The sequence below is a fragment of the Vanellus vanellus genome (genome assembly GCF_965231255.1).
Source record: "Vanellus vanellus genome assembly, chromosome: 1".
In the NCBI taxonomy this organism is placed as follows: Eukaryota; Metazoa; Chordata; class Aves; order Charadriiformes; family Charadriidae; genus Vanellus; species Vanellus vanellus.
Window position 1 is genome coordinate 93,172,069 of NC_138905.1, and position 12,346 is coordinate 93,184,414.

Genomic DNA, 12,346 nt, shown 5'->3' on the forward strand with positions numbered 1-12,346 from the left:
GCAGTTTCGGGATATTGATTGTCAAAGGTATTTGCTTACTTTCCAAGACCACTGTGTGATTGTTGCTTTGTACTGCCAGGCATTTACTGAACGGAATGGGTGTGTGATAAAGGGGGAGGAGGCACAACATGGATCTGTAGTCAGTGAAACTCTCGTGTACCCCTCGATATTGTGGGATCAAATTCTTTGACACCATCAGCATTCTCCAACAATGTTTATTTTGTTTTGTTCTGTTGCCTCCTACATCTTCCTACGTGCATAGACACACTGCCGATGGCTTGCAGTGAATCACCGATGTAAAATGTAGCAGAGTTTGCATTTGTAAGAGGATTTTGCTTTGAGAGGAAGGGGTTGATTTTCTCTTATGCTTTGCTTGACCCAATATTGTGCTGCTAGGGAGGTGTCCCTACTCTGAAATTCCTTCTCTCCAGGGAAGGGGACCCGGGTACAGTCAACCGTTCCCCCAACATACCTTGCTTTGGTTGCTTCACCATGAGCTGATCAGCCATCAATTCTAGCTCTGGGGCAGCAAACCAGCTTCAGGGTCCCTTCTTCATCCTTCTTGGTGCCAGTTAGAGCAGGTTGCTGAGAGCCTCGTCCAGCTGAGTTTTGCCTGTCTCCAGGGATGGAGTTTCCACCACCTCTCTGGGGAACATGTTCCTGTCTTTGACGTCCCCAAAGTAAAAGCTTTTTCCTCATTTTGAGTCAGAATTTCCCCCATGTTGCAGCTCATGTCTGCTGCTTTTCACTGTTCAATGTGCACCTCTGAGAAAAGCCTGCCTCTTGTCTTCTCTGCACCTTCTCACTAGCTATTTGTCGACAGCAATAAGAGCTCCTTTCAGCCTTCTCTTCCTCAGGCTGAACAGACCCAGATGTCCTATGTTCTTATACATTACGTGCTATGGCCCTCTGACCATCTTGGGAGCCCTTCAGAGGACTCGCTTCAGTGTATCAATGGCCTTCTTGTACTGGGGAGCCCCAAACTGATGTAGTGCTTCAGATGCTGTCTAACAAGCACCGTATAAAGGGATATAATCACGTCCCTCCACTTACAGGGCTACACTCTTTCTAATGCAATCCAGGGTGCTTGGTCTTTGCTGCAAGGGCATACTGCTAACTCGTGCTGAACCTCTTGGGCTCCCATATCACCTGGACTGCTTGAGCCCAACGCTTTCACCCTTCCGGCAAATATCAGGGTGGATGAAGTCCCTCACCAGAGACTGTGATTGTGAGGCTTCTTCTATCTGGCTAAAGCAGTCTTTGTGCATTGCCTCTTCTTAATCAAATGGTTGGTAGCAGACACCAACCAAAGGGGTGACACTGTGATGTCCTCTGATCCTTACGCCTAAGCTCCCAGCTAGTTCACCGCCCAGAGCTGGGTGCACTCCAGCCACTCCTTTGCAGAAAGAGTATCTCATTTCCTCGCCTTTCCAGCCTTTCTTTCCTGAAAAGCCTGTATCCATCCTGCACAGCACTGCCAGTTCTGAGAGCTGTCCCACCACGGTTCTGTCATCCCAGCGTGTTTATAGTGCTGTGAATCTGTGTGAACATCTAATTCCTCCTGTTGTTTCACCATGATACTTGCATTAGTGCACAGGTATTTGAGATGGGCCCTCAGCTGTCCTGCTTTCACAAAGGGAGTGCAGAAGCCTTCCCTTTTGTGTCAGCCCCCAGCTGCTTCCTCACTGCCCTCCGTGCTGTCACTTCTACCCAGATTATGGCGATCCTTCCCCAATGTGCCTAGTTTAAATCCCCCCTTTCCTAGGTGAGTGAGCCTGTCGGCAAAGACATGTCTGCCTCACTTTGTTCGACAGGTCCTGTTCCTGCTCAGGAGCCCCTGTTTCTCCAAGGGAGTCCCATGGTCATAGATGCTGAAGCATTGACCATGAGTTTGGGGCCTACAGAGAGGAGCTAATGAGCTGTGGGTTGTAAACAGTATTCCTGTGAATCCAGCAACACAGCTGGAAGTGGTGAGTTGCTTTCTTCAGGCTTCATTTCCTTTTCCCCACCTAGCTCGTAGGCAGCTTTGCCTCAAAAGGACCGTCAGCTGCTCCTCAAAAGGAGGGGGAAGGGGAGGCTGCTGTCTGTTTACTCTGTGGTAAGCAAAGCAGAAAATTATGTTGTTTCATTCCTTGCTACACACAAATTTGGAAGCAGAAAATATACTAAAAGAAAAAAAAAAAAAAGGAGAAGATTCCTTTTAGTAAAACTCCCTCAACCACCTCTGGGATGTGAAGTGTGGAAGCAAGACAGGGATGTGAGAGAGGAGAGACTGCCACAGTCTGGTCTGCTTGGAGGCCGATATACGGGCACGCTCCACACCCAGAGGTACCTGTTCAGGTCCCAGCGTGGTCGCTTCAGTCCCTTGACACAAACTCGGTTAGCTTGGAAGGTCTTTAAGGATCCTGAATGCTGGAGCCATGGCTGGTCTTGTGAATCTTTAAAGACCCTGCTGTGCTTTTGGTGCTGTGCCATGTGAGGTGCTGTGAGCCGGAAGCTACCTACTGCAGGCAGCCCATGGGGGATCCCCCTTGGCTGAAAAATGTTACAGAAACCTTCCCGCTGTCACCATTGTGCCTTCCTTCAGCGAATTCCCATTAGCCATGGCACATGTCCCCACTTCTCACCTCGTCATGGCAGTCGCAACAGAAATGAGCTTAACAGCTCTCTGGTTTAATTCCCGGTGAGTATTTGGTGAGCAGCGTGGCTTTGATCTGCCCGTGGGAGGTAGCATTAACTAATATACCTTCTGAGTCAGTGCCTTGATGCTTCGCACTCTGCAGGAGGACGTAGAACTACATCTGGGACTGTTTGGAGTGTAAAAATGAGTTGGGACAGTGCCTGGGGCCTGCCGACTCCTTCTGTGCAGCCTTGGGGCCGTCAGGGAAGTGCTTAGAGGTTATTTTATGAAGGCCCCCAAACCTGTCCAAACTAAAAGCATCACAGGTGCAGCAAAGGCCATTTCTACTTGCAGATCCTTGAAGCAGCAGTACATAGTACTCTAATTTCAGAAACCCAAGTAGTATGAGGAGTGCAGCCTGTGAGAGGAGTCTGTGGCTGCCTCTGTAACCAGGTAGGTTAATGAGTCAGACAGGCTGCCCTCCAGAAGTCTGGGTAATGAGGTCTGACTTTCTTTTGTCTTCACAGTTCCACCAAAGATCTCCAATATCTCCTCGGACATCACCGTGAATGAGGGCAGCAACGTGACCCTGGTTTGCATGGCAAATGGGCGTCCTGAGCCTGTCATCACCTGGAGGCACCTCACCCCAACAGGTAAGAGACCAAACCGGACTTGACCGTGCTGGTGATTTGTGAACTGTACAGTAGTTTCTTTGTCTTCCAATATCAATAGAAAATTTCAGTAGCGATACAGGCAGCTGTAAAAAAGTGGCAAGAATCTTAAATGCACTGCAAGCTTGTTTTGCAGTGTGATTTTCCAGGCACAATAACCAGTTGTCCAAGGGAACAAATGAAATTACTTCAGTAGATGCTCAACAGAATTGGACCTGTAATTCTATTTAGCTTTGGTCTTCATCTAGTTGTCCCAAACTCTTCTGCTGGTAATGCAGAGCACGGTGGTGGAGACAAAACACTGCTGGTGCCAGAGAGAGGGGAAAGGATTTCTGTTTAGATATTACATAGAAGTTCTTTCTGAAAACCATGGAATTTGCTTCCCACTGATTTACCTTAAAAAGGAGAGGCAAACAGCGGCACTGATGTTTTCATATTACTCTCCACTTTGGCAGACAGTCTTCCTGTGTCTTGTGAGGTGAGTAAAGAAGGCATTTGATCTGCAAGATGAGTGAAGAGCAGGGTGGAGACAGAATAAAGGAGAACTCACCAGCTTTGTTCTGCTGTCTAACTGTGCCTTCCACACTTGAGGACGTGGCAAGCTTGGAAGGAGAATATGCTTTCAGTAGTCAGACTCCATGGGGTTAGTAGTTTGGGTTGCAAGGAAACCTTCACCCCCTAAAGATTTATCAGTAAGATGGGAGCAAGAGGTAGGTTTTTCCTCTGTATCGTGTCCTTTGAGGAGAGAAGAACTCTTTACCTGATTTCTTTTGCTGTCAGATATTCTTTCATCTAAAACATGTGGGGAAAGCATTGATTAGCTCCATATGAATAGTCTTTGGTGATATTCCCATATATGTAAAGGGTTAAAGAGGGTTTGAGGTAGGTGGAGTAAAATCTTTCTGCATGTGCTACACAGTCAAGTTATCTACTGCATTTCAGCAGCCAGAAAAGGGGAGGGCATTGCAGAAAGAAGGCTGGAGAGACAAAGGTAGAATAACACATTGGAACAGAGCTCGTTCCAAGGGCTGTATCCAGAAGATTTGGGGCCTCTGGTTCAGATTGAGGTTACTCAGATTTCCTGTCTCATCCCTTCAGCCAAACCAAAGTCCTCCTGAGCTTTCACGAATATGAAAGCCAGATATGCAGTTTGTATTTCTGGCCCATTTCTTGCAATACCAAAAGAAGGAAGATGGGGAAAGACTGCCAGGAAGAGGAGGGAGGAGCAGAGCTGATGAAGGGAGCGCTACTCCTCTGTGGTATCATCATTGCTACCTGACTTTTCTCTTCTGCTATTTTCAGTATTGAGCACGACTGTGCCATTTGCATATATAGGGGAATATAACCTATTTTTTCACCTTTATGTATATAGAATCTTCTAGCTCTGGCATTTCTGCTCTTAAGATTTATTTCATATCAAATCTTCCATCTTACTGCTGCATCAGTCTAACTCTTTCTTGTATTCAAGTAGGAGACACTCCCTAGCTATTCCGTGAGCACAGCCTAACATTGTCCAAGTTAAGGGTCTTACAAGGATGCTAGCTTAAATGAAAACTATGGCCTGGTACACGAGATGCGTTGTTCAGAGCAGCAATAAGCAGATTCTTGTCCTGACTCATCATTTTGGCTGCACATTCGCGCTTTGTGTTTTTTCCCAGTTGTACCGCCTACTCCATTGTGTCAGACACAGACTTCTTTTCTCCCTTTTAAAAAAGCTCCTCAGAGCAAATCTTCATTCTGGCTACCCCCTCTGGTGAGCAAAAGGACTGAGGAATCCCATCCCTGCTTTGATTCCAGGATCAGTTTTCCTGGGTCTGTTGTTCGGTTTTCCAGCATGCCCCTTCACACTTTTTCTGCAGTGCTGCGTGTCTCAGAGGTGTTGCCTTGTTAGCATCTCTCAGCGCCATCTCACTGACCCCCTTCCAGTCCATCCTCAGCCCTCCCCTCTACAGTGAAGCCTGCCAAGCGCCCCCTTCCTAACTGACTAGAGCCAGGGATGAAGGGCAGGCAGTCCCCAGTCTGTCACCTCCCCGTCTCACTGCTTGTTGTTCTCTCTCTTTTTCCTTCTCTCAACCCATCTGTTATCTTTTACGGGTACAGAGAAACTGCTTTCAGACAGACACCAGGTCTTTGAGCAGCATGTAGCCCAATAAGGCACTTGTCCCAAAATGGGGGACAGAAGGGCTTCTTTTAAATGTTTTCCTTGAGGTTGACAATTAATATAAATTCCAAATCTATTCCAGAGCTGCTGGAGTTAGAAACACGTCTTATCTTGGAATCTCCCTTTTCCAGAACTGTAAGGCATTTTGGCTCCGTTTATACTAGTTTTGAAGACATCTGCTATGCATCAAAGAGCTATTTTTGATCATTGTAAAGGTTTCTAAAATATATCTCTCTCCTTGGATTTTTTTTGCGGTTAAACTCGTGACTGCAGAACTGGAAGAATGAGTGTTATTGAGCTTGTGTAGGAGGTTTTGAATGGACAGGTTGTGAAATTAAACCAGCATTGGGGGGTGAGAGGGCCAAATTACTTTTTCTTTGTGACTTCTCCTCAAGGAGATCATAGTGAGTTTGTCTGCTGTTTCTTTCATTCATTGACTTCATCAATAGTGTTTTTTGGATAATTACCTGAGTTAGGACCACAGAAATTCTTTATTTCTTGTTGGCTGGGAAGTGGAAGATACAAATGCAAAGGGAAAGCAGTGTTGCAGCTTATGCAAAGAAGGCAGGGATGCATATGAAAGTTCATTTAAATGTTGCTGGGCCTCAGGAGTGATCATAGCCCACTCATCTGCCTATCTGAGAAGCTAAAAAAATGCTTTATAAAATTCTATATCCCTTCCTTTGCTGGTCCTTCAGTGAGCAGTTGAACCTAGACATTTTTCTCACATCAACTCTAAGTCCACAAGCCCTGAAGAAATCCACAGGAAAAAACCATCCCCTTACCCTGTGAGATAGCTGAAGTGTGGCTCCAGTTGTTGACTGTAGCACTGACACCCGGGAGGAAGGCAGGTAAGGGGAAAAATACTTTAATAATTCCAATGGCGAATGACAAGACAGATCAGCTTTAATTTAACGAAAGCAGGAGTGACATTCCTTGGAACGACTCAAGTCCTTGCTTTCCACTTCCATTCGTCTTCAGATGATTGACTGATTGGGTTTTGGCAGAGCAGGTGGAAAGGAGTCAGCCAGACCTTTTACTTCCTTATCCGACAGGCTATTATGCTGTAGGACATTGGCAACCTGGTCTAACTAGTTGTGGATAGTTTAATAGGCATCGCCTGGGAGCACAAACAGCTTCATTAGTTCTTCTCCTCCAGCCAGCAGAGCTCTCTTCTGGGATCGCTGATCTGCAGCTTCCAGCAACAGGCCAGCACCTCTCTGCTCATAGTCTGATCCCTTTCCTGTGATTCAGGACATGGCTGCAGGCTTATTAAGTCTGCCATGCCCTATGACTTCTGCCATCACAGTTTGTGGTGGTAAACCATGGAAAAGACCGTAGCAGCCCTCTGAACTGGATTTGTCAGTTAGAATGGGGATGAGTATTAACAATTTCCTACACAGACTACATGAGTTAGCACTTGTCAGCATTAGAAATATTTTGCAAGGGAATATGTTATAGTCTCTCATCTCTTGAAAGGGACAAAAGCCTGGAGAAGAGAAGGCTCCAGGGAGACCTTATAGCAGCCTTCCAGTACCTAAAGGGGGCCTACAGGAAAGATGGGGAGGGACTCTCTTATCAGGGAGTGTAGAATTAGGATGAGGGGTAACGGTTTTAAACTGAAAGAGGGTAAATTTAGTTTAGCTATTAGGAAGAAATTCTTTACTCTCAGAGTGGTGAGGCACTGGAACAGGTTGCCCAGGGAAGTTGTGGATGCCCCATCCCTGGAAGAGTTCAAAGCCAGGTTGGATGGAGCTTTGAGCAACCTGGTCTAGTGGAAGGTGTCCCTGTCCAGGGCAGGGGGGTTGGAACTAGATGATCTTTAAGGTCCCTTCCAACTCTACCATTCTATGATTCTATAAAACCCAGATTCTCCCCCCTGAGTCTTTATACGAGGAGTGTTATCCTGTTGTTTTCTTCTCCTTGATAGTAACTCATAACATGCATGAGCCACGGCCCACAAAGGTATAGATTATTTTTTCCTTACTGAATGCAGTCCAATCAGATTTCCACAGTCTGGACAAGGTCCCAGCACAGGGCCATGTATCATTTATCAGGCTGATACGTTCTGTGTGGGCTACCACAGGCAGCCTATCCATCTATGGCTACTTATGTTAGGAGATGCTCTGTTTTCCCTGTACCACGCACCAAGATAAGAACTAATATAGCCAAGAAAAGGATTCAGTAAGATAGTTTACAGATGGTAGGCAATGCCTGCTTTTGAGCTCATCTTAGTTTTACTTCACGTCTTTCTTGACTTATGTTTATTCAGGCTAATGCGACTGCTCCCTACCCATAAGCTGCTGAGATCACAGTCCAGAGGCTTTAACATTTATCATTCCTCATCTCTCCATCTTATTCAGAGCCATGCCGAATGCCTGGTTGACTGAAAAAGAGCTTCCCTGGGAAAAATAAAGATTCATGTATGTTCATATTCTTATCAATAAACTCCTTCTCAGTGGAAGCCCTAAAGAGTGGCCTCTTGTGATTTGGGTTAGCAGCAATATGAACCTGGACAGTTGTTGCAAGGTCTTTGCATTACTGGAGATCTCACTGCCAAGCCTGTTGTCCTGGATGGGCAGACAAACACAGAAGAAAAAGGCAGCTCCTGTCCTGAGGAGCTTGTACTGAAGTGAGCAGAAGCAGTCCTATTCATGTTTCTGCCCCTTTCCCAGAAGGCATCGGTGGTTGAAACCTCCCCTAAGGTCTTGCTCATGGGCACTGTGGCAAGTGCTGAGATTGGCACCCATGCGTGGCGGCAGCCTGAGAGGTGGTGGCAGGGAAACAAAGCTATATTGGTCCCTGTGGGGCTCAGCTCAAGGTCAAACAATTGAGGCTTTTACTGGTTGAGCATAACCAGCTGAGGAGCAAACAGTTCAGTTACAGAGTGTAAAACTTGTATAAAACCACCAGGTATCTCGTTCCTGATCCAACTTCCCTGGCCTCAGCCCAGCAGGGCCGTTTGATAGAGAACAGTCTGGATTCTCCCAAATTCCACCTGACAGTCTAAAGATACCCATTTTGGCTCAAAAAGGAGCTTAGTTATTACAGTCGTAATCACAGCATGAAAACCAGTCTAGAGCAAAGCAGATAAGTATTGATTGCAACACCCAAGTTTCATGTCACAGCATAAAATGAAAGGAGATGGGAAGGCTTGTCAAATATGCCAGTCTGATTCTCCCTAGAGGGTGCTAGAAATTCTCATTGAGTCTTAGAGAATTTACCATAGTCTGGGAAGTTTAGAAGGGATAGAGAATACAGAAGAGTGCCTGCATGCTCTGTGTAATTGAGACGGTATACATATAATATGTTTATAAACAGCTGTAGAACTCATTGCCATGGAAAGTTATTTAAAGACGAGAACTTGGCAAGACTCAAACAGTTTGTGTGTTCCTCAGGATAATGTGAACAAATCTGGATATTCTTGTTATTCACAACAGAAATATTGAATAGGATGTTAAACTTCATGCTTTGGGGCTCAATTACTAGAGATCAGGATGAGACGTAAACTGAAAGAGACAGATTATCTCACACCCCCGCTCACTCATGTATCTTCCTTCAGTGCATGCCAGTCTCTTTGTAGGGCTGAACACTGAACACGGGGGAAGCAGAGAGCTCTCTGAAGGCATGAGATTCAAGATAACCATATAGTTCACATGGGCAACTTTGATCTTTACGTCCTGTGTCTATTTGCCTCTCGTTGCTGTCTAAGCCCAAAGCCTTGCTAGGGCACTTCGTGTTGCACAGGAGAAGCCAGTTTATGCCCAAAGGAGCGAACAAACAGAAAACCCTCAGCCAGAGTCACCACAAGTCACCCCTGTAGGCAGTAGGTAATGATGAGTGGAAAGGGGATTTTCTGATTACCTAAACCATTTGGATTTAGCCCACCTCTCTGCTGCACTCTTAAACCTCAGTAAAACAGTTGTGAAAAGGAGAAGGGGTGTCGTTTTGGGTGGGTTTTGTGGCTGCTTTTGTTGTTTGTTTGGGTTGTTTTTTGGTTTTTTTTTTTTGTGGTGTTACTGTGCCAGCTCTTCTCATGTCACATTCTTCTTCCCCTCTGTCTGCTTTTGCCTGATCAGGAAATTTAAGATTTACAAAGTACTTGTTTGACCCTGCATTTTAGGATACTGGGAGGCAACTGATGATTTTTAACCAGGTCTCTTTTTTTTTTTTTTTTCTTGCATCCTCAAAATACTCTCTGGCAAAAAAAATGTGGTCACGTCTTCCACAGAGACCTCTCACTTTGCCTCTTATGCCCTCCCTGTTTGTTTTAGGACTCTTTCTGAGATGTCTTTTTCTCTCTTGGGCTAGTCTTCATCTTATCCAACATTGTAGGGGAAAAAAAAAGAAAAGGATGCTGGCTCACAAAAAGCCTGGGAAACAAGCCAAAGTTTCAACTTTTTCAGGGCTTCTCCAGAAGGTATCCAAAGTTGTTTCCACCTCTATTTGCTTCCCACTTCCACTGGCTCCACATTTTTTACCTTTTTAGAAGTCCCCTCTTCTTAGTGCATGGCCCACAAGTGGGAGCACCCCTGCTTCCTTCCTTACCTCTAATAAACTGAAGTCCTGAATGTGCTCTCTCCCCAACAAACTGGAGAGCTTTGACTTTTTCCTTCTGTGCCCAGAGAGACACATACACTGCACAGAGATCTCTCCTATTGTAATAGTGCCCCATTCAGTTCCTGTGGTCTGCAATGCTGTTTCAGTACAAACAATGTTGATGCCTGAAACGTTATTTTCTTAACAGCTTTGGTTTCTCCCTCCTGTCCCATGGCAGAGAGGGAGAGCAAGGCCTCAAGTATTTTGGAATTTCTGGGGAACAGGGAAATAAGTCTGCTGCAAGGAAGTAATTTGCATTACTGCCTACAGCAGTGGTTGGAGGGGAACATCAGGAGTCTTCTTGTCAGTGCTTACCTGCTCCACCTCTGGCGAGATTTTCTGTACTGTTGCTGGGAAGATGTGGCAGTTGTGTACCAAGTTAGTGGCTTTCCTGCCACAGAAATGCTGTTCTTTACAGCAAGTTGGAGTCTGGTAGAGTTGTCTCCGTTTTCATTTCTCCCAGATAGGTATCAATTATAGTCAGGCATGGTGTTACGAGTCTTTTCCATGGCATTTTAAATGCTGATCTGGTTTGTGTCCATATGAAAACTTTCATCCATGTACAGAAGAGCAGCATTTTTCTAGTTCATTGCATGCTGTAATATTGCTGTTTGTGCAGTGCTGTACAGTCATTACCTCTACCGTCAAGGCTAGTGCTTCTCAATGGAGATGTTCCTGATTAGTAGGGACATTCAGGAATAACTAGCTGCTTCTTTCTCTCCCCTCCTTCCATGAGCCAGTCCTGAAGGATCCCAGAAAACTGGAGGTGGGAGTGAAAACTGAGTACCCAAGAATCATAGAGTCATAGAATCAGAGAATTGCCTAGGTTGGAAGGGACCTTTAAGATCATCGAGTCTAACCATCAACTTAACACTGCCGAAAACACTAGTAAATCACGTCCCTAAGCACCACGTCTACCCATCTTTTAAATGCCTCCAGGGATGGCGATTCCACCACTTCCATGGGCAGCCTGTTCCAATGCTTGACAACCCTTTCTGTGAAGAAATTTTTCCTAATATCCGCCCTAAACCTCCCCACGTGCAACTTGAGGCCATTTCCTCTTGTCCTATCACTGGTTACTTGGGAGAAGAGACCGACCCCCACCTCTCTACAACCTCCTTTTGGGTAGTTGTAGGGAGTTCAAAATCTTCCATAATTAGTGATGACAGGAGAAGGAATTCCTGTACACTACCATAAGTAGGATCTCAGCAGCAGGTTGATGAACCTTACCAAATTCTCCATCATTGCCACCAGCACAAACCCATTGAAATCAAGGGACTTTTCTGACATGACTAAGACGAAAAGAGGGAAGGTCTGCTGCCTACCCCACCTAGTGTGGTAGACACTGTCTGTCTTGCCCTCCTTCCCTACCCACCTTCCTTGTGCTCCAAGGAAGCACTCGTGTGCCGTCAAGCACTCTTGTATCCCACCTATATGTAGTCAACTACAGCAAAACAAATTGTCTGGAGAGAATGTTACTGCGTGTAAGACAGTGACAGTGTGTGTGTTATTGTGTCTCCCTCTAGTGATCTGAACTAATGAGTCTGCTTTGGGTCTCTTGTGCTTGGAGCTTCTTGTTTGATAACAGCATCTCTGGGTTCACAGGGGCAAAAGCCTGATATTTTAGCACTGGGTTCCTTCTTCCCCACCATCTGGAGGTCATATTCCCCACTGGCAGCTCCATGTTTACAGCTGTAGTTCTCACCTGAAAATTTAAATGTGCTTGTAAAGATAGAGGGAGGTTGAGTGTGAATTAAAGACAGAAAGAACCCACAGCATTTTAAATGTAATACTTTCAATTCAAATATCCTTAAGAAAGTTATCCTCAAGAAGAAAATGGAGAGGCTGCATTCCCCCCTCCCCCCCCCCCCCCCCCCTTGTATTTGTAATCTGTAAGTACTTTCACTTTAGGCAAGCATATTTCTCACTCTTCACAGTAAGAGAGAGACACACTAATAAAAGGGGAAAGTTAAGGTAGTAGCTTATAGATGTTCCCTGCATTTTTTTCATTTAAAGAGAGAGACTTCACCATTTTTGCTTTTATGCTGCTATGTGGCTTCAACTGATCTCAATGGTTTCACTGACTTCAGTGCCTGATACATTCTTCATTGGAGCCAGAGCTACTGTCTCCTTTCATCTAAGGACACCAGTGAGTGAGGGTGACAACATCTACTGCAGCACACGGGTCCTGCCAGGACAGTGGTGTCTGGAGGTAGTTTCCCCATACAGCTCCAAAGCCTTCACCTCTTCTAGCTTCTCCCACAGAGTCATCTGACTTTCTCTTGCCTCTCCCTT

At 45.6% G+C, this 12,346-nt stretch overlaps 1 protein-coding gene across 2 annotated transcripts in view; it reads left to right on the forward strand.

The window, feature by feature from the left end:
• LSAMP (limbic system associated membrane protein) overlaps nucleotides 1–12,346 on the forward strand; it is a gene marked incomplete at both ends in the record, with an annotated part of 318,738 nt that overhangs the window by 199,947 nt on the left and 106,445 nt on the right. For both annotated transcript variants that reach the window (XM_082495005.1, XM_082495006.1), the window contains one exon: nucleotides 3,148–3,273. In XM_082495005.1, coding sequence (XP_082351131.1) covers nucleotides 3,148–3,273 — 126 coding nt within the window. The remainder of the gene's footprint in view (nucleotides 1–3,147; nucleotides 3,274–12,346) is intronic.